The sequence below is a fragment of the Struthio camelus genome, chromosome 3 (assembly GCF_040807025.1).
Source record: "Struthio camelus isolate bStrCam1 chromosome 3, bStrCam1.hap1, whole genome shotgun sequence".
In the NCBI taxonomy this organism is placed as follows: domain Eukaryota; kingdom Metazoa; phylum Chordata; class Aves; order Struthioniformes; family Struthionidae; genus Struthio; species Struthio camelus.
The window spans coordinates 92,101,539-92,122,923 of record NC_090944.1 but is presented as its reverse complement, the minus strand read 5'-3'; the positions used below and the strand labels follow the sequence as shown (position 1 = coordinate 92,122,923).

General features: G+C 40.5%; 2 protein-coding genes across 10 annotated transcripts in view; one reads left to right on the top strand and one right to left on the bottom strand.

Moving 5' to 3' along the window:
• Nucleotides 1-3,427: 3,427 nt before the first annotated feature.
• On the bottom strand, nt 3,428-20,462 carry ARV1 (ARV1 homolog, fatty acid homeostasis modulator). The gene is made up of 5 exons (XM_068939067.1): nt 20,190-20,462; nt 10,111-10,230; nt 8,314-8,467; nt 6,417-6,641; nt 3,428-5,930 (listed from the first exon to the last, which is right to left on the bottom strand). The coding sequence occupies exons 1-5, from the start codon at nt 20,439-20,441 to the stop codon at nt 5,824-5,826; spliced, it is 858 nt and encodes a 285-aa protein (XP_068795168.1). The 5' UTR covers nt 20,442-20,462; the 3' UTR covers nt 3,428-5,823.
• Nucleotides 20,463-20,508: 46 nt separating this feature from the next.
• The window catches only part of TTC13 (tetratricopeptide repeat domain 13), a 50,498-nt gene continuing 49,621 nt past the window's right edge, over nt 20,509-21,385 (top strand). For all 9 annotated transcript variants that reach the window (XR_011140302.1, XR_011140303.1, XR_011140304.1 and 6 more), the window contains exon 1: nt 20,509-20,773. Coding sequence is in view for 6 of the 9 variants with exons in the window: in XM_068939060.1 (XP_068795161.1) it covers nt 20,557-20,773 (217 nt within the window). In the remaining 3 variants the exon portion in view is untranslated. The remainder of the gene's footprint in view (nt 20,774-21,385) is intronic.

Genomic DNA, 21,385 nt, shown 5'->3' with positions numbered 1-21,385 from the left:
CCAAATGAAGTTTTACAAGATATGAGTTTTAATATAAACCAAGTCTCTTCGCGTTGTTATATCTTACATTTGTGTATATCTTACATAGCAAAGTTCATTGTTTTTTTCCATAGCAAAGGTTTTCAATAATCTGTTTAGAGCAAAGCAGCTGCAGCAATTTTCTTTGTTGTGTCTACTATTGCTGAAAAAAATACTTCACAAATCAGTAATGTCTTATTTTCAGTATGCGCTCCCCCATGACAGATACAGCGTGAGATAGATAGGTTGTGTTTTCCTAGCTGTACAACTCATTTGCTATTTCCCCATTGCTAAATAGGAGAAATATGTCCTCATAGGGAAGCAGAAATCCTTGTTATTGAAGAAATGATACGGAGTATGTGCAGAGTATATATATATATATATATATATAACCATTTCTGCTCTGTACCTTGCAAAGTCCAAACCTTTTTTCCTAATGCTGGTCTGTGGCACTTCTTTATGCAGTTGATGCAGAATGTTTTCTTCCTGGTTGTTATTAGGCTATTGTTGGCTTTTGATTTCTGTTGATCAAAAGAATGCTTTAGAGTCCTACTAACCGAGAGAAAGAGATGCTATTGCTGCTCTAGCCAAGCCATGATACATCAGTGACTTTGAAGGTTAGAACCAAAGGCTTACGCTGGAAGTGAACGGAGAGACCAAAAAAGGGATCAAAGTTTAGGAGTGATGTGTTTATGACAGCATCGGGCACGTGTACCCTGACATTGCTATAAAGGTAGTAACCATGGATGCTGAGAAGAGAATGCAAGGTGAGTAGAAGCGCTTCTACGTTCAGATTTTCTTTTCTTATTGTTAAAATTCGTGAAAGGTTTTTGAATTCATTTATTGAATGAAAACTACTGGTTCACGATATTTTTTCAAAAGAGCTTTTATGTAACATCTACCTGTGCTTTATACCTCAAAGCCTCGTAGTGGCAAACGAAATAGGACACCTTAATTTTCTTTTTAGATAGCTGAAAAGAAGATCAGAAAACGTGCCAGCTCCCTCCCCTCCAATTTTTTGAACTAATTTTGGATGTATTTTGGCACATAACATCAATTTTGAACGTTATTACAGCTGCTAAGGGATTCACAGTTTGCTGTATGTGCACCCAAAAGTCTGTATAAACGTATATATATGTTATAAAATTGTATGCTAGTGAGGATCAGAATTACAGCTTCCCATAACGACGAATTCTTTAAACATGTCGAGTTCAATATTGTGTGCTCTCTGGTTCCTAGCATGTCAGGTTTAATATCTGAGGTTCAGAGTGTTAACTGACTCCCAACAACAGGCAGCTAAGAATACTTAAAGCTTTTCATCTTTTTAAGCAGGCATCAACAAATTAATTCTCTCCCTACTCCTGTGAAGGTGGGGTCCAATCGTATTATGGAGATACATAAGTGACTTGTTCAAGGTAACAGCAGAAGTCAGTCTTGTATTCAGGATTCAGATTCTGTCCCCGCTCCTTTGTTCAAATAGCTATGGCATGCATCTCTGCATCTTATGGACAACTCTTATGCCTAAAAATGTATTCAGTATTACAGTTAGAGATTACAAGAAATTATGGGGTCATCTGGACTTATTTCTGCAGCGGCCAGTAAACTGTATGTGTTCACACTCTTAAATGTTATTATGTAAAGGAATTTAAACCAAATTCTTACCCAGAAAAGATACAAACCAACCAACCAAATCTATTTTCCTAAAGAACAACACTTAAAACCTCATTGGTAGTATTTCCCAGCCCCTTTGCAGACTTGCCATTTATTTATATAGTGCTTGAAAGAGCTTTATACCTTTAGGACAGTAGATCATGTTTTGGGAAAGGATTTTACAAAGCTCCTCATTCTCAGGCCTTCTTTCTAGCCACCACAGCAATACAGTATCATTGGAAAGACTAAGAAGGTCAGAACAGTATTATAAAAGCAGCAGAACAGAAAGAGAGATCTTGTTATGTACCCCTTACTGCAAATTCTTACTGTGGCAACCTGGGTGTGATGCTATTTCAAATTAATTCAGTGACAAAATTCCTACTGATTTTTAGCAGTGAAGAAATGTTCACTCTGCCTTTTGCCATATGGATTTTCTCTGAACTCAGCGAGACTACTCAGAATAATCCCAGCTTGCAAGATCTTGCAAGTCTTAAACAAAGAGATGTCCATGATAAAATAATCTGCGTTTCGTAGCTTTCATGGTGAATATATTGAATTGACTTTGATAGTCACCAAAACAATTATTTTCTGGGCTGTTTTTGATCAACCACTTCCCTTTCACGCTTTTCTAAACTGGAAATGAATGTTAATTTTAAAAGCTTGAATTTGTGATTTTAAAAGCATAAATTAATTAAAGAATATATACTTATAGTGGTTATACTTTCCCTCCAGGACTGGAAACAAAAGTACTTTACTTTTGGACTGCAGGTGGCACTGTGGTGCTTAGCGTTACCCCGTTGGAAGGCGACGGCTGGATCGCAAGAGCCTGCAAGCTCCTGAGAAACAATGGCTTTCTTGTTTTAAAAGAAATCAGTTGCTAATAGCTTTCCAGCGCAGATGTGCTATTTTACTTCCAGTTCTGTTAAGACTGGGCTAACAAATGGCAGTTTATATGACTGAGATATGACTCGCTCTGTCTGTGAGAAAGGACTCACTTGTCTATACTTGCAAGAGGTCACGCGAGTTGTAGCAAGACCTAATGCAACACAACTGTCGCTGAATGGAGAAGCTCTGCTGCTGCACAGCCCTTCCTGTCCACAAAGTGATTAACTCTATCTCTGTATGATTGCCAGTTCAGCAGTTTAAGAGTGTGTTTTCACTGACATAGTCCAAACCACTTATATAATGAGGTTATCAGTAACTTTTCTAGGAAAACCCAGGATACAGTAGACTATTTGGAAGACATCCTTTGCCGTTTCACGATACCGCTTAGCCTGTTACAAAAACGTCTGTAATATTCTTTCTTGATGTTCATCCTTTGAAAATTTAAGAGTAGGACGTTCATGTATTTGCTTAACCATACACTCACATACATCTGTAAGAGGAGGTTAATCTTTTCTTATATACTAACTTTTATTCAGACTCCTCTATCCCCTTAGTTTTTATAGTCTTCTCAACTCTCAGTTTTGTAGATCTCTGCCAACACCCCCACTCTTAACTTTTCCTCCCCAGCTTATACTCTAATTTTCCCGTGTTGTACAGAGCAGTTTCCAAACTCGTTACCTTACCTGTGAAGCCAGTTAAAGTTCCCAGTAGTTCTTTTCAACTCGCACTACATAATCGTCTAAACCTTTGCTCAGCTGAAGTTTGAATATCGCTGGTTCTATGCATTTTGTCCAAAAGAATTCTGGAATTCTGCAATTATTTCCTTCCCATAGGCCATAATATCTCATTAGAGTCTGCGCAAAACTCAAGACAGTTTACAGGTGTTCCTTTGCAGGCTTTTATTTTTTTTAACCCAAGTCCTTTACAGTAAGTTAATGAAGCAACTGAAGATACATAAAATCTAGAAGGGCCAGCCATTTGTAATATAACTTCCAGTACAGGGAAGGAAAGAGTTATATTATTAGACTATTTCATTACAAAGAGTTTATGAAAGATGAGGAGATCAAAGGAAAAACGGAACAAACGTGCAGGAGACGGCTATTTAAAACAGGAAGGCTCTCAAAATTATAGCAATCTAGGCTCTTTCTGAAGCACCATAAGGAATACTTTCCGAAAGGCATCAAAAAAGCACACACTAACCTCCCCCCCGCCAGAATCCTCAAGTTCCCCCTCGATTTACAGAATATTAGTGTATTTGTCACGTCAGTTCTTGTTAATTAGTAGCATAAAACCATACAAGGCACAATGTCCTAAGTTACTAGACTCTGAACACTTGTACAAAACCTGCTGTTGCTCCACAGCTGTGTAGTGCTGCTACTTTTTTTTTTTTCTCTCCTCCATAAAGTTGCACAAGAATGGTGCACTACAGAGTGCCCAGCTGTAACGTTACTGGAACCTATGACACAATATATACGCATTTCTTCTTTTTTGGAACGTGTTCATGTCTGTTCTTTCCTCTTTTAAGTGACACTGAGGGAAAGTGTCCTGAGATCAACTTCTTATTCAAAATAAACTTTATGTAAGAAAACTATTCCCAAACATTTCTATATGCTTTATTTTCAACTTTCCTGCTGACTGATGTTTGTGATGCTGTGTGCTGTGCACTAGGAGGAAGATGAGCACTTCTAAAAGCAAGGTGGATTGATTCCTCATATACCTTCCCAACTACGTGCCTGTTCGGGGTAGTGCAGTGTGAAGCTGTCACATAGACTTAAAAGGGGCTGCAATTGCCCCCTCACTCTTTTTTTTTTTTTTTTGCCTTCCTTGGCCGCACTATCACATGCTCATAAAGATACCCATTGCAGCACATGGCACAGCAGCGTGGTCAGCCTCTGCCCTGCTATAACAGAATAGGCAACCATTTGCTTTTCTCTCGAAACAGCTTACTATGGCACGTGCAGTTGCAAGGGTTTTAACATGTCTGATGTCCCCCGTCCTCTGGGCTCATAATCTAGACTTCATCTACTCAGAATTAATTTGAAGATATTGCAAAATGTTTTTTAGTGCATTCTGCAAAAGATGGACAGGAAACTGCAGCTGAGAAAAAACAAAGAATGGAAGTTGTACCTGAGGAGCGTAGTGACAGAGCTACAGCCTTCCAGAATGAGGCAGGAGAATTAAACGTTGGATGGAACATGATGGAAACTGGTCTGCAGAAAAAAAAGTAGGTTCGTGTGCTAACCACTGCCTGTCTTGGGAAAATGATTCTGCCAATTCCTTCTGCTAGTTCCTTTGTGGACCGCCCAGCCCTCCTTCTTTGCCTGCTGGGGTGTAAGATTTGGAACTTCCATAAATGTTTATTCACCGATTTAGTCCAAACCTTGTTTCTTTTTCAATATGTACTACTCTATAAAAGAACACTGCTAGGCAGCCTCATATTTCACTTTGTGCTTCCACTAAACCAGCTGTCCGGGAGGGCTCGTCTAGGGGGAGATGGCTGAATATTAACTACAACAGCAGCACTATCCCAAACAACCTTGTATGTTGGGTATCACAGTCCTTTCCTCTCTTTTCATCTTTCAGAACAGTGCAACAGAATTTATAAGATCATATAAAATTTCAAATGAAGCTGATTAAAACTATAACTCCTAGGGATTACTCTGGAACTAAGTATTTTATTATTTTGGATTGTTCTATAAGCATTCCAGAGAACACAACATAGTTTTTCCACTGTAGTTTTACTCTGCAATACTTGCCTTTTCTCTAATAATCTGTGCATGTTCATCTCTCTCTCTCTCTCTCTTTCTCTTTGAAAAATCAGCTTTTGCAGAGATACCAAATTTTGTTTTGTACGCTTTTTCCACTGACTGCTTTCCTTTCTCTTAAAGGAACAATTCTTCCCCCTCTTTCTGCCAAAATGCAGTGGTTGGTAGCGGTGCTGAAATTTTTTAGGGTACCTTTCTTGTTACAACCGCAGCTATACAGCCAGATTTATAAAGCTCTTAGGATGGTGACACATTCATATTTTTGGTAGGAAAATAAACAAGCTATGGCTGAAGTTTTATGTCTCATCACATTGAACAGCCAAAGTTCTGAAGTTTCTCATTTCAACTTATCCTGAAACTGTTTCCAGCAAACCACTAATGAAAATTTGTTACCTATCATTTTCTTTATCACTATGAAAACAGTGACTTTGGGACTGCTAGAAGAGATCATCCTTAGAAAATAATCAGCATGTTGGTGGTTTTTCTTTAGATCTGGACTGATTTTTCAAACGTTCCATCCCATTTTCCGGAACAAGCAGATCGCACCGTTTTCCAAAACTAATCCAATGAAGATGGCCAACCAAGGACGCATTCGGTTTAAGTTTAACGTAACTGCAAAAGAAAACAGAACAAGCTTATCCATTTCCATTTAAGAAGATCATAAAAGCCATGTGAGAAATATATGCATAAGAAATCACACAAACCTATTAAAGCCTGCATTCCCAAACCACACATAAAATTAACACTCTATTTTCATCTTCCAGACGCACAGAGGATTCTACTTTATGTTTCAATGTTGCTTGCTGAATTGCCTCCAACTACAACTGATGGATACAATACAGCATTTACAGAGAGAGGATTGTGAGATAAACGTTTAATTTTATTTTTTAAAAATGCTTTGTTTCATTCACTTTCCATGAAAATCCAAAGATCACCGTTTTAAACTAGAACTATTCTAATCACATATCTGGTAATAAACAGTGTTTTCTCAAAAGACACTTAAAAATATAGGAACAATAATAATGACATATATAACACCTGCATTCTCTCTCACACATTCTGTACACGTTGTATACTAATAAAGAAGCAAAAACATACCTCTGATAGCCTGAGAGTTTGATGTCAAGACAAATACTTTTATAAGCATGAGGCACAAAGGTGTGTAGTCATGTTCCCAAATAACAGCTGGAATTAGCAAAAGCTTTCCATAGCTAGACAATAGCAGTGCTTTGAGAAGTAAACTGAAGTCCGACTTCGTTTTCAGCATCTCAGGTCTCATCTGCCACAACGCAATAAAAATGCCAACTAAAAATGAAGTTTGTTCTAAGAGGAAAATAAAGAGGAGTTGGAAAGAGCGAATGAAGCACAAACATCAAGTCCTTTCTTGATCAATCTTAGTGAAATGACAGGTCCCAAATGCGACTGAGTCACTGCTATTTAAAAGACATTTTATAAGCAAACACGAACAACACGTCCTCCAACTCCCATTTTCATTTTAATAGGCAAAAATTACTATTACTTATTTAAACTAATTCAGTATAACTCAATTCAAAATAATTCAACCAATTCTATCTGTAGGAGGGTCATGCTTGTAATACCTGACACCATACAGCACAGGAAATTTAGCATATGAAGCTCTTCACTTTTCCTTTTTAACAAAGGAAGAATTTTTTTCAGCTGGTTGTTAGCCTGTAAAACAAGATCATCAATACTTGCCTTTTTTGAAAGGCCAACAACAATAGACCCTGTCCAAACAGCACAAGGAAGAACACCAAGGTGAAAACATTGTTGAGCTACTAGACTTTCTCCAGCACCTCATCCCTGTGTAACGCTGGAACTAAGGCAGATTGTCAGAGCAACTTCTCTCAACAACCGTAAGAGACGAATTACTACTGAAAAATGAGCTCCAACGTTTGTACTGACTGACCTGTTATGAAAACCTACTCAGAGAAACATTAGGCAGTAGATGACTGAAGTTAAACTCTGAATGTCTAAGGGAAACACTTACAATCTTAGTCTGTATGCCTGATTTAAACAGTATCACCAGAAAAAAAAAACTGAGAATAAAAGTCTCAACCAAAATAAAACAAATACTCTCCCCTGCCTTCATAGTTACTCTTACAGCTTAGAAATATGTACTCTTCACCAGAGGTAACACTGTTCTGTTTGACAAATACTGATTATTGCAAATTCATTTTTAAGCAGATAGATACAGTTTTTCCTGACCACTGTTTCCTTCTGCAAGGATCATCCTTAATGTTGTCTCATCTTTATAAGTAATAAACTTTGGAGTACATACAAATAAATTTAGCTCTAGCTGAAACCAAAACCATAAAAAAAAGCAATTGGTCACAATCAGGTAGTAGTCTTTCATTTTTCAATACATTTCAAGCAAGCTTCCTAAGAATATATATAATCTCCCCACATTTTCTAATGATCTTAAGATAAGACAGGTAAGATAACACTGACAGGATCCTTTTAAACAGGTTACTTCTAGAAAGAGGCGCTTACAAATAGCGCATTCTATTTTGCAGAAGACAACTTGCATTAAAGTATCATGCAGGATAATGAGATGCAAAGCAAATTGCAGAGAACGCTTGTTAACTTGTGCTTGAGTCAATTACCTTACATCAAAATGCAGTATAATGACAATATGTAGAGGGGTACTCTGGAATAAGGCAGAGCTCCACTTTGGTCTTTAAACTATGTAAATGCATTCAAACTAAGATTTCTGAATATTGCCATCTTCTGGTGATTTGATATCTAATGCTGACCATACCAGTCTCAATTGCAGTCAGGTGATTTAAATATAAATTTGCATTAAGTGAAGGCAAGTGACAGAGCATGCGCAAAATCAGTTAAGCATGCTGCGCTGAACATAACAACCATTCTGTATTGGTAATTTTTGCGATATGAGGTTGTTGGAAGAATCATGCAGTCATAAAATGCTTAAAGAGTACACTTGATAGTTATATAAAATAATCATAGTTCTTACCTAAAGAAGCTATGCCAAACATTCTATAAAAATCCCATTCCCTGGCATATCTGATTAAGTCATCAGGATCTATATTTTGGCTTGAATCCTGTAGTTGCAGCCACCTGAGATAAGCTTCACAGAGCAAACAAAATATGCAGAGCTTTCCATGAATCTGGTAAATGAAAGAAAAATAAAAGCATTAGTATCAAATGTTTAATTTAAAATACATTTTGACATCTCTACACAAACAAGCTCTGCAGGTTTATCATTTTAGGTATGTTTAGAAATGTTAGCAAATTACTTTGTCGAGCTACTCATTTAGCACATCTTCCTTTTAGCATCAATTAGTTCACTAACATGACAGGCAAATTAGAGGGTGTTGAAAACTGCATGAACAGATCTGTACAGAAGAAAGTATATAATTGTAGTTTGCAAGGTCTGCTCTATACTTTTTAAAATTGGGATAGCTGTTCCAGTTAGGAATATAAAAACAAAATCATGCCCTATCTAGCAGAACCATACTATCAAAAGATTCAGTATGAAGATATCTACTCCTTTCAGAGAACTGTTTTAACTTGCCTTGCTTTTGTTTTTCCCTGAGGAAAATTTGTTTCTCCGTTAGAAGAAGCTGGTACTTTAGTTAGACAAAAAAGGTTCCTGAGTTCAGAGAAGGGTGAGGAAACAGAAGTAAAGACAGCAATACAACCAAACACAAGTTCAAGTATCCGCTGAAGTAACTGCGACAAGAGGTGCCATGAAGATCCATACTTAGCACGTTTCCACATTAAACATAACTTACAAGCCAATGAAGGTGGGTTATTTCAAAGTCTGATTTTATACACATTTAAATAAACCACTGCAATTTCTGCGTGTGGATTCTGATTTTTCTGTTGGAGACTAGTTACGCAGATTTCACTTGCAGGGACAAGGAGACATGCACAAGATTAGCAAAGTTTAACGTTCCTATTCATTTATTTGAATAGTTTCCACAGATGGAAACGTTCTTCCAGAGGCCTCATGGAAAGCACCATTACATGTCTCCAGCAGCACTTAATTTATTAAAAGCCTTTAGCCAGATCTGTGCTTCAAAGACGAGGCCTGTATCCCTATCTACGTGGCTTACACTGGACCGGTCAAGAGATGTCAACATGTACATAGCATACACTCATGCTCGGATAGTTTACTGCAGATTAGCTTCCCTCTTCTGGGAAATCAACTGTTAAAGCAAAAATATGTAACTCTGTCAGAATAGCTACCTCTGCACTTCGGTCAGTCAGACCCTTCGGTCAGCAAGTTGCCCATGTGACTCTGCATCAATAAGGCTTCATGTGAAAGCCAGTATCCTTTGCTGTAGTTTTGAGGACATGGTTAATTTCTCACGAGGAAATTCATGAGACAGTAGTAGAGTAGGTTTAATTAGTATAGTATGGTTAGTATGGTACATTATACTACTATAGTTCATTTCAAAAATAATTATTTCCAGCGAAATTTAAGGTGGAAATGAATTTGAAATTAGACCTTTCTCTTCCAGTAAGTCCAATCAGGACTGTCTGCAATATGTAGTGAAGACAGCTGTATTTGCCAGTGTTACAGAGACAGTAACTTTCTTAATAGCTAGAACTTGGGATTTCATGGGCTCTATTTACCATATTAGACCCTTAATCTCTTTGAGAAAATAACTGCGGTACGGCTTACTGGGACCTGTGGAAGGACAGGAAAAGAACAGCACCTAAATTTTGTAACTATTCTGATCAACTTACAAAGCTAAATATATCTTGAACTAAAAAGCCACAGGGTAGGGGCACAGCAACTTACGTTTATCTTTGTATTGAAAAGAATATGTCTGTATGCTTGCGCTTTACATAAAATAGCATTAATCAAGATGATAACAGGATCATACTCGATGTATTTGTCCACAGGTTTCTGGCAGGATTTCTGAAAAAAAACCCCACAAAATAACGAGAATTAGAAAAAAGGAAGCACAAGCTGATGAAACGTTCCTTAGTTTAGCACAATCACATAATTCCAAGTCGATAATCAATTCATATTAGTCTTTCCCTAATGTAGCCTTTATTTTCAATACTTTTTTCATCCAGCCAGGAAATTTGTTTTTTTTCCCCCCCCCTCGACACTGCAATTTACACAAGGGTTTCCTTTATGAACCAGAAAGATACATTACTGATTTCTACAGACTTCAAATTTACACAGAGCAATAAACTATGCAAGGATGTACATAGTTACCATTTTGTGTCCTACAGATGCAAAAAACCAAATTGCTTTCCAAATACTCAAGAAACGCACCAATACTTTGTTGAAGGTTAATGGAGTATGCTCGTCTGTACAGTGGGGTTTTTCTTTTTGAAAGAAAATGGGTTTCTATTATCTGTATCCTCCTTTTACAAGAGACGCTTTATCTATCTTATGTTTTCCTCCTTTTAGGAAAAAGTTAAGTTTTTTTCCTGTTGGCATTGTCCTTCCCTACCAGTTAGTATTCCAGCCGTTTCTATTCACTGGCAATTGTTAAACAAATACCCTCCCCACCCCCAGCTCACAACATATATTTGGAATACTGAAAATACAGCTTTCACACTAGAGATGTAGCTAAAGCGTCAGAAGTTGCTACTGAATGGTGTGGTAAGACACTAGGGAATTACTTCTCTACTACATCTTCTGGTTCTGGCTGCGCCAGCCAGAGAGGTTATTTCCCCCAGTTCCCTGGGTATTGCTTGTCACCATCTCCTTCAGATCTACTGACCTATCTGCATGGCTCAGCTCTCCTCGAGTCAAAAGAGAAGGGCTTAAAACAGCTACTTAACTGTTTAAGTGAAGAGAGCGGTTAAATAACAGTCTTACAAAAAGCTCAACCAGCAGACCTGAGGGGAAAATAACTTCTGCTGGAGAACTTCTCTCATAGAGAAGCAGGAGCAGTTGACCCCAACAACCACCGCAGCTCACACAGCTGCACTCGCAGAAGGATGCATGCCTGCAGGTCAGATTTCTCCTGCTACCAAACTTCTACTATTTCTTCCCTCTGACTTGTCCTGAGCTATTCCCACCTCCCCAGCTTTCATATTAGCTTCCCGACTTACAGTACAAAAGCCACAGAAACTACCTGCATTTCCATTTTAATGAGGGCCCATACGCTGCCAGAACAGAAACCTCTGCCCAGTTGCTTTCTGAAATGCTCCGTCGGGCACAGTCAAAAACACGGAGCAGTAGGCAAGGCGTATCTACAGACAAACTCTCAGGAAAGAGCAAAAAGTTTCTTCAGTCTGATCGGGATTCCTCATGGCCAAAGTTAACGTTGCTTTGATATTTACCAGAATTACTATCGGAGAATTTGAGAATGCAAAAATTCACAATAAGAACAACTGCATCGTTAATATTAGTTGGACAGAGTCTGTAAGAAACATGGCTTCCAGTAGTCAGCACTTCTTGGTCCAGTTCAGGAAAAATAAAAACAAAACTCATTTGGATCAGAAGAGAAAGCACTATATATGATGACAGAACGCAACAGAGCCAGAGGTAACGAATACAAAGATTGACTCAATTAATCAAAAGTTTGATAGGTCTAAAATTAACGTCAGAGAGATGGAAAGAAGGATGTAATTAATTGAAGACCGCAGCCACAGTGTTTAATAGACTGAAAAACCTATCACAGAAGAGATTGCAGCTATAATTAAAGGCAATGTCTTGCTTCATTTCTTTCTAGAGGAAAATCTTGAAAAAACATTCTTAAAGGTGGTAATTTACATACGTCAAAGCTCTGGGTTGATGTAGCACACGAAAATTCCAATCAATTTTTGTATAAGCTTCTTCCCACAAGCACTGAACAAGCACAAACAAAAGATTATTCTTCAACATAAAGGGTGGTGTAAAGGTTAGATGAAAGATATCCTATATGCCCTACGATTTATACTCTCAAATTTTCTATAACAGAATATTTGTAGACCAGTTATTTTGAAATATTAGCCTGAAAGCAAAAATAATTAAAATTAAAAGATGACAAAATTATCTTTCTGGGAGAATATTCTTTTAAAATGAAGAGGGTCCCAGCCAAACACTGATCAAAACACCTGCAGTTACGAGCTACTGAATAATTCTCACTGCTGACATGATTTTTAGATAATTGAGATATATCAGACCAACCCACCAAGCAAAACCAATGATACAGAAATTCTAGCTCAGATGCGTAAGGAGACTGCTACAAAGCAACAGGCAGACAGCACTGTTGCCTATAAGAACGGCTTTTCTGCTCCACAGCTTCTGGCAGCCATGACCAAATCTTCTGAAGCTGTGAGAATGACATTTAATTCAGTACTTCATCATATCATCAACAAACTTTGTTAAGAATCCTATTTCTCTTGTGTTACTTCAACAGGAAAAGAAAATCTGCCGTACCAGAAAAGAATGGCCATCTTCAAGGACTGTTTACACACAGATACACACATACATTGATATCTGTCTGTCTTCTAGAGTTAGACTGCTGTCTTACTCTTAATATATTTTATTTCCATTTGAGTTGTAACTGTATAAACAAAAAGTCCTTGGTGCTCATCCAGCCAGTGACCCAGCTAGCCTGAGCATTTTCAGCAACTTGGGACATCTATAAAACATGCTACCAAAGAATTGTGTATGCACTGACGTAGACTTGTTGGACAAAACAAACACAGCATTTGTTATATCATAAAGACATTATAGAATTAATAAACCTTCTCGCCATACCTTTTTTTTTTTTGCTTTGTTTTCAGCTATAATACTAAAACATCTGCTACCAACCTTAACCATGTGGGAAGCAAACTTGTGAACAGAGCCCAACTTGAGCAAAATCAATGTAAGCAAGGGTAAATGCAGTCTAAGTACACTTACAGTATTTTAACTCGATAATTTTACTAGTTAGGATGATGTAACTTTATGAACATTAATAACCGCTACCATTATTAGTGAAGATCAGTAGGAGCAATTCAGCCATCTCTTACTGCTTGCGCGCCCATTTTCAAGATTTTAGTCAGGCAGTTTGGAATGAAGTAAAATACTGGAGCTCAAGTCCAAGTGCCCAACTGCAGCTCTACCCAGCTGCAGTCATTGCCTCTTCAGCACACTTGGAAAAGCGACATCCTTTACAAAACTGAGCTTTGTCAATGTGCTTGGGGCTTTCTCCAAGAAACGCACCATTTATCACAACCAGCTCTAAAACGTTAGAAAGGAGTAAGTTTATTTCTGCTTATTTTTAAACATCTTAATTTCTTCCTTAAATATGTAACTGACATCAAAAGCAGGAAATAAGTAGCATCTTTCTTTGAAGAACAGACGTTACTTTGATATCTGCAAGTTTGTTTCAGACCCTGCTGCAGAAGAAAAAACAAAATATTTGACTCTGTAAATTCTATTTATGCCTTTTCTCCCCTAATTTGGTAAAATTAAGTTTATGGAAATCTTTGCTACTGATACACATTAGTCTGATATACTTTAATCCCTGAAAAGTGTGTGTTCAAAGCATTTCAACATTCTAACGAATCTAAATGAATACTAGTTTATGAATTACTATTGGTATTCCTGCTAACGCTGGTCTGCTGCTTCCAAACAAAATGCTTGCGTTGTCATAACTTAGAATTTGCTCAGCTATCCTAAAATATTTTGTTTCAAAAAATGAGTAAAGGCAGCTTTAAGGGGAAAAAGAAAATCTTAAAAAGTCAGTACAAGGATGTTCTTCATAGTTTAGCAGGGTAGGTTCTTCCTGATCCAAACAGTCCAAAACAAAACTTTAGTTAAGGAAAGTAACATTTTAACAGCAGTTTTATTTAACAACACAAAAGAAGTACTGAAACGTTGACTCTAACTGCTTGTTTACCAGCTTCTTACAAAATACCACTCAAAGGCATGCTGCTTCTTTGTTTATGAAAGACACTCAGCTATGAACACAGCCCACAAACATACCTCAAATAAACTACAGCATATAAATATTTGCAGAAACTACCTACGTTCACTGGAAGGGCTCAGTACTTGTAAAAAATAGTCATGCTCCTATAGTTTATTAAGTGGTCTCACCAACATTAAAGCTTAACTGAATTTTTAAGTATACGTATTCGAGGTGTGGGGGGGGAACTCCTTCTTCAAAAGGAAACTATAGCATATTACAGAAAATAAAAATCCAGACTGAACATCCAGTTTCCATCCTGACCTAAAGATAGCATGAAACTACAACACTCCAGAAATAAATCTGCACATCTCCGGCTATCAAAAACACCAGAGAAGCAGTCTTCTCCAGGGACTGGAGCTTGGCAAAATAAAGCTGCAATTTTTTGCTGGTCTACACATACAGCAAATTATAACAACATTTACATAGGTTCAGCTGTGCTGGGAAGGGTAATGAATGATGCTCAGGTGAAGGCAAACTACCATGGACCCACCATCTTGGGAGAATAGCCTTAATCCCAGCTGCACCCTTACGCAATAAAACGTAATTAGCTGTGCTGCTCTCAGAAATGGGTTCTTTATTAGGGATGCAGCTAAATGTCAAAATAAGCTGGAAAACAAAACAGCTCAGTTTGATATGCATTCCATTTCAAAAAGCTAAAATTACAAAACGTGGTTTTATATTTTTTCTAAATCAAATGTTTTACGCTAGTTAGTTGCTCGGCAGATTGAGTTATGTAAGTAAGAATGAAAAATATCATATTATATTTTCCAGGATGATCTTTGTACTCTTGACAGATTCTTTACCTTAACACATAAATGCATTGCATTCAAAGCATTTATATTCTCTCTGCCTTGCTGCAATAAGAGAGCTTTTCAATTATTTTTTTAACAGCAGAAAAGCTAAATGAAGTGTGCACTGCGCAGGCAATTTAGCTTTCTTGTTGCAAAGCACAAGGGGGACCCTGGCTGAGCCCTATGTATTGCAGAGGATAATTTGTTTGCCTTGGTTAGGGTCCAGAACCATTTAACCATGTTCCAGTGTTCTTTTTAAGCGCAAAGTGTATGTGTCATTTAGAACAAAATACAAAAATGTAAATGTTTTTCCTTCAATTTTCAGATAAGTCAAACTTGCTCATTTCTTTTTATGTTCTTTACACTTTGACTATAGAGTTCATTCCTTGTTATGTGAATGGTAGTTTTTGTTACGGTTGTTAATGGCTGGTTCACACCTTATTTAGTAAAGATTCATACACATCATTTCAGTTTTGAGGCTATCAAAATAATTTAAAAATCACTGCTATAAAGAACCACCTACGCCTCCTCTGACCACCACATCTAGTTCAGAACAGGGAAAATGTGAGCATCTTCACAGCGCGGGAGTGGAACCAGATCTACGAGTCACGGGCTACCAGAAGTTACCTTCATCTGAGGCAACTCTAACAGGCCTGCTCCCAAATCATCACGCTGAAGAAAAGACACAGTGAACAAGTCTCACTAAGGAGGTAAATTTCCTCAATAGAAATAAATCAAAACATTTTTTTAATCAGTCTTTTCTTCTACTCTAGATGATTCAGCTATCTGCAGCGTTGGCCAACTCTATAAATGTGAAGAAAAATTTAGGGTAAGTAACTGTAACTTGTTTCTAAGGAGCAACAGACCACCTGTCTTTTGTGATTACACTTCCACAGCAAAATGCATGCAGCATGAGTAAAAGCTTTGTTCTTTAAATGGGAATCTCAAGTAAATACACATGTCTGAGATCCAGGGTAGGCCTGTTCTGAAAGTCGTCCTGGTTCTGTACATGAGACAAACAGAAGTTCCAGAACTTAAAAATTATGACCATTATTAGGCACCTTGCCTAACAGAACTTTTAACAAAAGACATGACCTTGCCACATGGAGTTTTTTGGCACTGAGTGGACTTTCGTATTTGACAGAGGAACAGTGTTTCTTTAGCTTCTTGAGTATCCTTTGCAAATTTATTTCCAGATGGTACATTAACACTTGTGAGGTCTACTTACCTCACAATTAAAATTGCAAGACTAGTACAATGACAAATGCTACAGGAACTAAACCGAAACAGCACCACGCATACTAGACTGAATTTCCAGAATGGCACTCTAATATTGTGGACTGGAAGCAGATGTTGCCTAATGGAAGCTTTTAGTATCTTGCTGTGGAAAAATCTTTCTTTTCTGGAACAGATTAACAGCAGAACACAAAATTTTGGTATTTTGCTAAGGCATTCAAATTGAAATCTTCCACCTGAAAATCAGGGCCCAGATCAGGTTTAACGTACCCTAAAAATGGATGTAGAGCTAGACAGAAGATGCTGCTGGGAGAACTTGGGTTCTTCAACCTCAAGATGGATCACAGGACCATTCTAAGGATGGCAAAGACCTTTCAGATGCTTTTATTAACTTAATAAGGAGGACTTCAAACTATGACTGGGGCAAGTCTGTAGGTCAGTATAAAACAACTGATCACCTTGGCAATGTTCTGCTTGTTCTTAATTTTCTGGGGCCAAAATAAGGAGAACAACCCTTGGTGTTTCATATCATTCTCATAGGAAACAAGTGACATTTTCCTTCATGTGTCAGCATTTTCATGGACGGCTTGAAAATGGGAACGAGACACATTTATCTCAATGATTCTTAACAAAACATCCACATGGACAATCTCCATTGGCCTCACTTTGAGTATTATTATATAACCTTTCCGGATTCTCTTCACTTTTTCTGCCTTATGCTAAAATGGAATAGTGGTATTCAAGGCTCTAGTTCCACAAAGAGTGGGTTAAAACACATGCAAAGCGTTCTCAGGTTAAGTGACTGCACCATCCACTCTCACCTTGGCCCTCCAATTTTTCTTAAATACCATCAGCTTTTCGCAACAGTTTCCACTGTACTTCAGAGGTGTACGTTCTGAGTTACATAAATACCTCATATCAGTGATGAGGATCCTACATATCACTGTGAAACTTTTTAAAGTGGAGAAAACTTCTAAGCTATTATTTGTTTCATGGTTAAGATGACTCATACTTGTAGTACTGACAATCCCATTATAACACTGCTTTTGAAAGTCGGTGGAGAGTGCCAAACAACATGCTGGGCTGACTATTCCTGTTGTTGATGGTGTGACGCTGACCGACTTTTGAGGTCTCAGGCAGGGAGAACAGTACTGCCTTATTGGAGCAGAATGTCTGCAAAGGGTTAGTGCAGTGACAAGACTTCCTTCAGTTTAAAAGGAAAAAGTAAAATAAGAAATACCCTATTAAAAACAATGAGTTCCTGAAAAACGGAGAAGACAGCAGTGCTTTGCTGTAGTACACATATAGAGCTGAATTTGAATCGATGCACACCAAGGAATCTGTTGATTTTCTGTCATTCTGATCTCCACTTTATAAAGAGCGAGCTAACATGTTTCTTATTGCCTGTTCTTCGTATGGACCGCTCCTCCTCTCAGCCCTTCCTTCAGGTGGCCAGAAATGGACAGAAAGAATTAGAGATGGTAGGACAGCACACCATGTAAGAGCACCTATGACGAAGACTGAAACTGAACCACAGTTGAACCGCATGGTGCCCCACAAGGCAGACCTAGGCAACAGACTGATAGGAGTAAGTGAAGAACAGTATATATTTAAACCTATATGAAGAAAGGTAGATAGAACTCCAATTTGCCAGGGCAATGGGGTTCTTTATTCTTCTCTTTTACTCTGTTCTTTACTGTTAAAAAAAAGAAAGAAAAAAAAAGAATAGTTCAGGATTTATGGTGAACACAGTGACTGGGACTTACTTTTTTTACTTTAAATGGGATGCCACAGCACCAATAGACTAGGTCATCAGATAGTTAAATGTTAAGAGGAATGAGTGCCATCTACCGGATCCCAGTTTTCCTCAGAGATTGTCAAAGCCAAATAACCATCATAATTGATATCCTGGGTTTATGAGATGGGCTAAGTCTTCTGTGAAATAGCTGCAGGCATAAACATTACACTCAATCCTTTGTACTCAACTTGTCCCTGATTTCAAGATGAGTTTGAAGCTCCACAGTGCGCTGAAGAGCTCCAAAGTAAACCATCTACATTTCTATCATAAACCAATGACAACAGCTTTTACTACATCTCTAACCAACTGTTTGAAGCAAGTCATACCCATGAAGATGATTATACAAAAAAAAAAAATCTAAAAATCAATTTTTCCTTGCAGTGTGCATGTCTAAAGCCAGCAGAAATCAATGTCTATTACACTGTTTGTCTTTCCTCTGAAAAACTGCTGATCTATCCAGGTCTTAAGATCTCTGCAGAGATTTTTGTGCATGTTTTTTCAACTGTTTTATGTTCTACAGCAACAAGCCATTTAAATTGACTGCTGGGCAGGCAAAAGAGGAGGATGTGAATCAGCTCTTTCCACTTTCATCAATACTCTGTGTATATGCTGTTTTCATGGCTTCTTATTGGCAACAGAAGTTGAGATCTAACTTGTAGATATTTCAGCCTGAGCTAACTGCTATTTTCCCAAATATAAACTAGCTACAGTTTTATATGAACTAATTGTTTGCGGTGTCTATTTAAGAAAAGCTTGAACGCCTCAGTTTTTATACAGCTCTAAAGGAATGCCCCACCCGTGTTGTACAAAGTCAGTTCTGGTCACCTGTTATGTTTAGAGCTTCACAGTTAGTAAATTAACCCATCTTCTTTCAGCATTGTTAAAATGCCAAGGGCTATGTAGTTGGGAGAAGATAAGAACAACAACAAAGAAAGTCTGAATGATACACAACTAATTCTTGTAATATATTACTTTAACATACTCTACAATTTGTTCACATACAAGGTTTCCTGATTTTATAAGGAGCAGACAGGTTGAGGATGTTCTGAAACACAATCACAGACGAAATAAAAGGTTTAGTTGAGATACATTTAAAAATCCCTCAATTTCAAAATTCATCTCATTCCCACACTAAAATATAGGGTGCTAAGTGATCTCATTTTTCCCACATACTACAAGAAATACGTCAAAACTAACCACTGGAGACAACTATATAAATGCCACCAGAATTTAAAGTAAAAATCTAGAACTAACTAAGTTAGAAGTACCTTGAAAACTTGAATAACTTAAAAAATTAAATGCTCTTCTATTGTGATGCTGAAACCTGTAAGAATACACGGGAGAAGATACAACAGGAGGAAGTATTTTAATACTACGAAAAACTGCAGAAAAAACGAACTCTGCCAGAGGCAGAGAGAGAAGGGAGATCATCAGAGAGGTCAGCACACAGAGGTACCGCCTGAGGAAGCACAGCCACTACAGCTGGATACGGAAAAGTAATACAGAAGTCCTTGTAGGCACCCTGAACAATCATCCGTTACAACCTGAAATTTACGTCTGATTGTTTCCCAGCGTCACTGAAGCTGCTTAAATACAGAGCCACTCAGAGCTGGCTTACAAAGAATGAAAGAAACCCCGGACCCACTCCGCAGCACAGCCGTGGATTCTGCCCAGGACTGCACAGCCAAGCAACCGGCAACTTGCTCCTGGAAAGGGCTGATGGCTCCGACAGCCACAGAGCGACTCGGGCAGCCGCCGGGACGCGCTGCGGCCGACGTGCCCCCAAGCGCCTGGAGGAAACGACGGCGGGCAGCGTTAAAAGATGCGGCAGGCCCGCAGGAAACCGGCGAAGCGGCCCGTTCCGGGCACTCGCAGAAGCCTGACAGTACAAGAGCCGCAGGCGCCCTAACGGCGGCAGACAGCGGCGCACAGCCAGCCCCTCACGCAGGTCTGCGCAGGCGCGCGGCCGGCACGAAGGGCGGGGCGGGCGGTGGCCCCGCCCCCAGGCAGCGGCCCCGCCCCGCGAGCCACGGGCGCCGAAGCCTCCCGCTGTCACCCCTCCCCCGCCCCCCCATCCCCAGCCGCTCCAGACCGCACCGCCCAGGACGCGCTCGTGAGTCGTCCCTCCCCCCCCCCACCCGGGACTCACGCAGATAGAGATGCGGAGCACGCCGCGCTGATAGTCCCTGTACAGCTCCGAGGCCTCCCTGCTGCACTCGATGCATCGGTACGCCCCCCGCTCCCCCATAGCCCGCGAGCGCGCGCCCCAGCCGCTCAACGCTTCAAACGGCCTCGCTTCCGCGTTCGGAGGCGGAGCCGGGCCCCGCCCCGAGGTGCATCCTGGGGGCTGTGGTTTTTCGCCGCCCTCCGCTCGCCAGACTGCGCCAGCGCTGAACTCCATGTCCCAGGGGGCAGCGCGGCGGCGCCCACCCGCCTCCCTCCCAATGCCCCGGCGGCCCCGTGGGCGGGGCCGTGGAGACGCCCGCTGTGCCGGGGCCGAGGGGGACGCGTTGCGCATGCGCCCTGGGAAGATGGCAGCGGCGGCGGGCTCCTGGGCTGCGAGGGTGCTGTGGGCGCTGCTGGCGGCGGCGCTGGGGCGGGTTGCGTTGGCTTTGACCGAGCAGTACCCAGCCTTGTCCCTGCTTAAGCAGGAGCTGCACCGGCAGCGCCAGGGCCCGGCGGGAGGCTGCGCCTCGGCGGGGGAGTGGGCAGAGCAGTACTCGGCCGAGTGCGGTGAGTCGGGGGCGGCGCGTTGCCATGGTGCTCGCGGCCCCCTCCCCGCGCCCAGCCCCGGGGCGGGGGGTTGGTGTGACCGTTAGCCCAACGGCTGGGGGGAACCTGCCGGCCGGCCCGCGAGAGCCCCGGGGCCGGCGGCGCTCGGCCTGCGGCGGCGGGAAGGGCGGTGGCGCGGCCGGAGTGCCGCTTCGGGCGCCCGTCTGCCCTCGCTCTTGGGGGTGGCGGCGGGAAGGGGAAGGGGGAAGTGCGGCCCAGCCTCGGCCGCTGGGACGCTGAGGGGCCGTGGTGGCCGCGACGAGTGCGGGCCGAAGGGCGGGATAACGGCGGGCGGCTCGGCAGTAGGCGTCGTAGCCGCTCGTTGGCTCATTGCAGCATCTTCAGTGTAAGCTGCATCCCTAAGTAGCGTTTTGCAGTTGTGTAGTGTGGAGCGGCGGCTGCTGCTGCCGCCGTTACATTTAGCAAAGGAAACGGTCTCACCTCGTAGAGAGGTAAACAGGGGGGATCTCCTGTGCTGTCAGTCAGGAGGATTCCTGTTGTGGCGCAGCGCGTGGGCTGAGCTGGCCGACCTGCCAAGTGTAGCTGCTGGACGCCGCCTGCCTTTGAACCCTG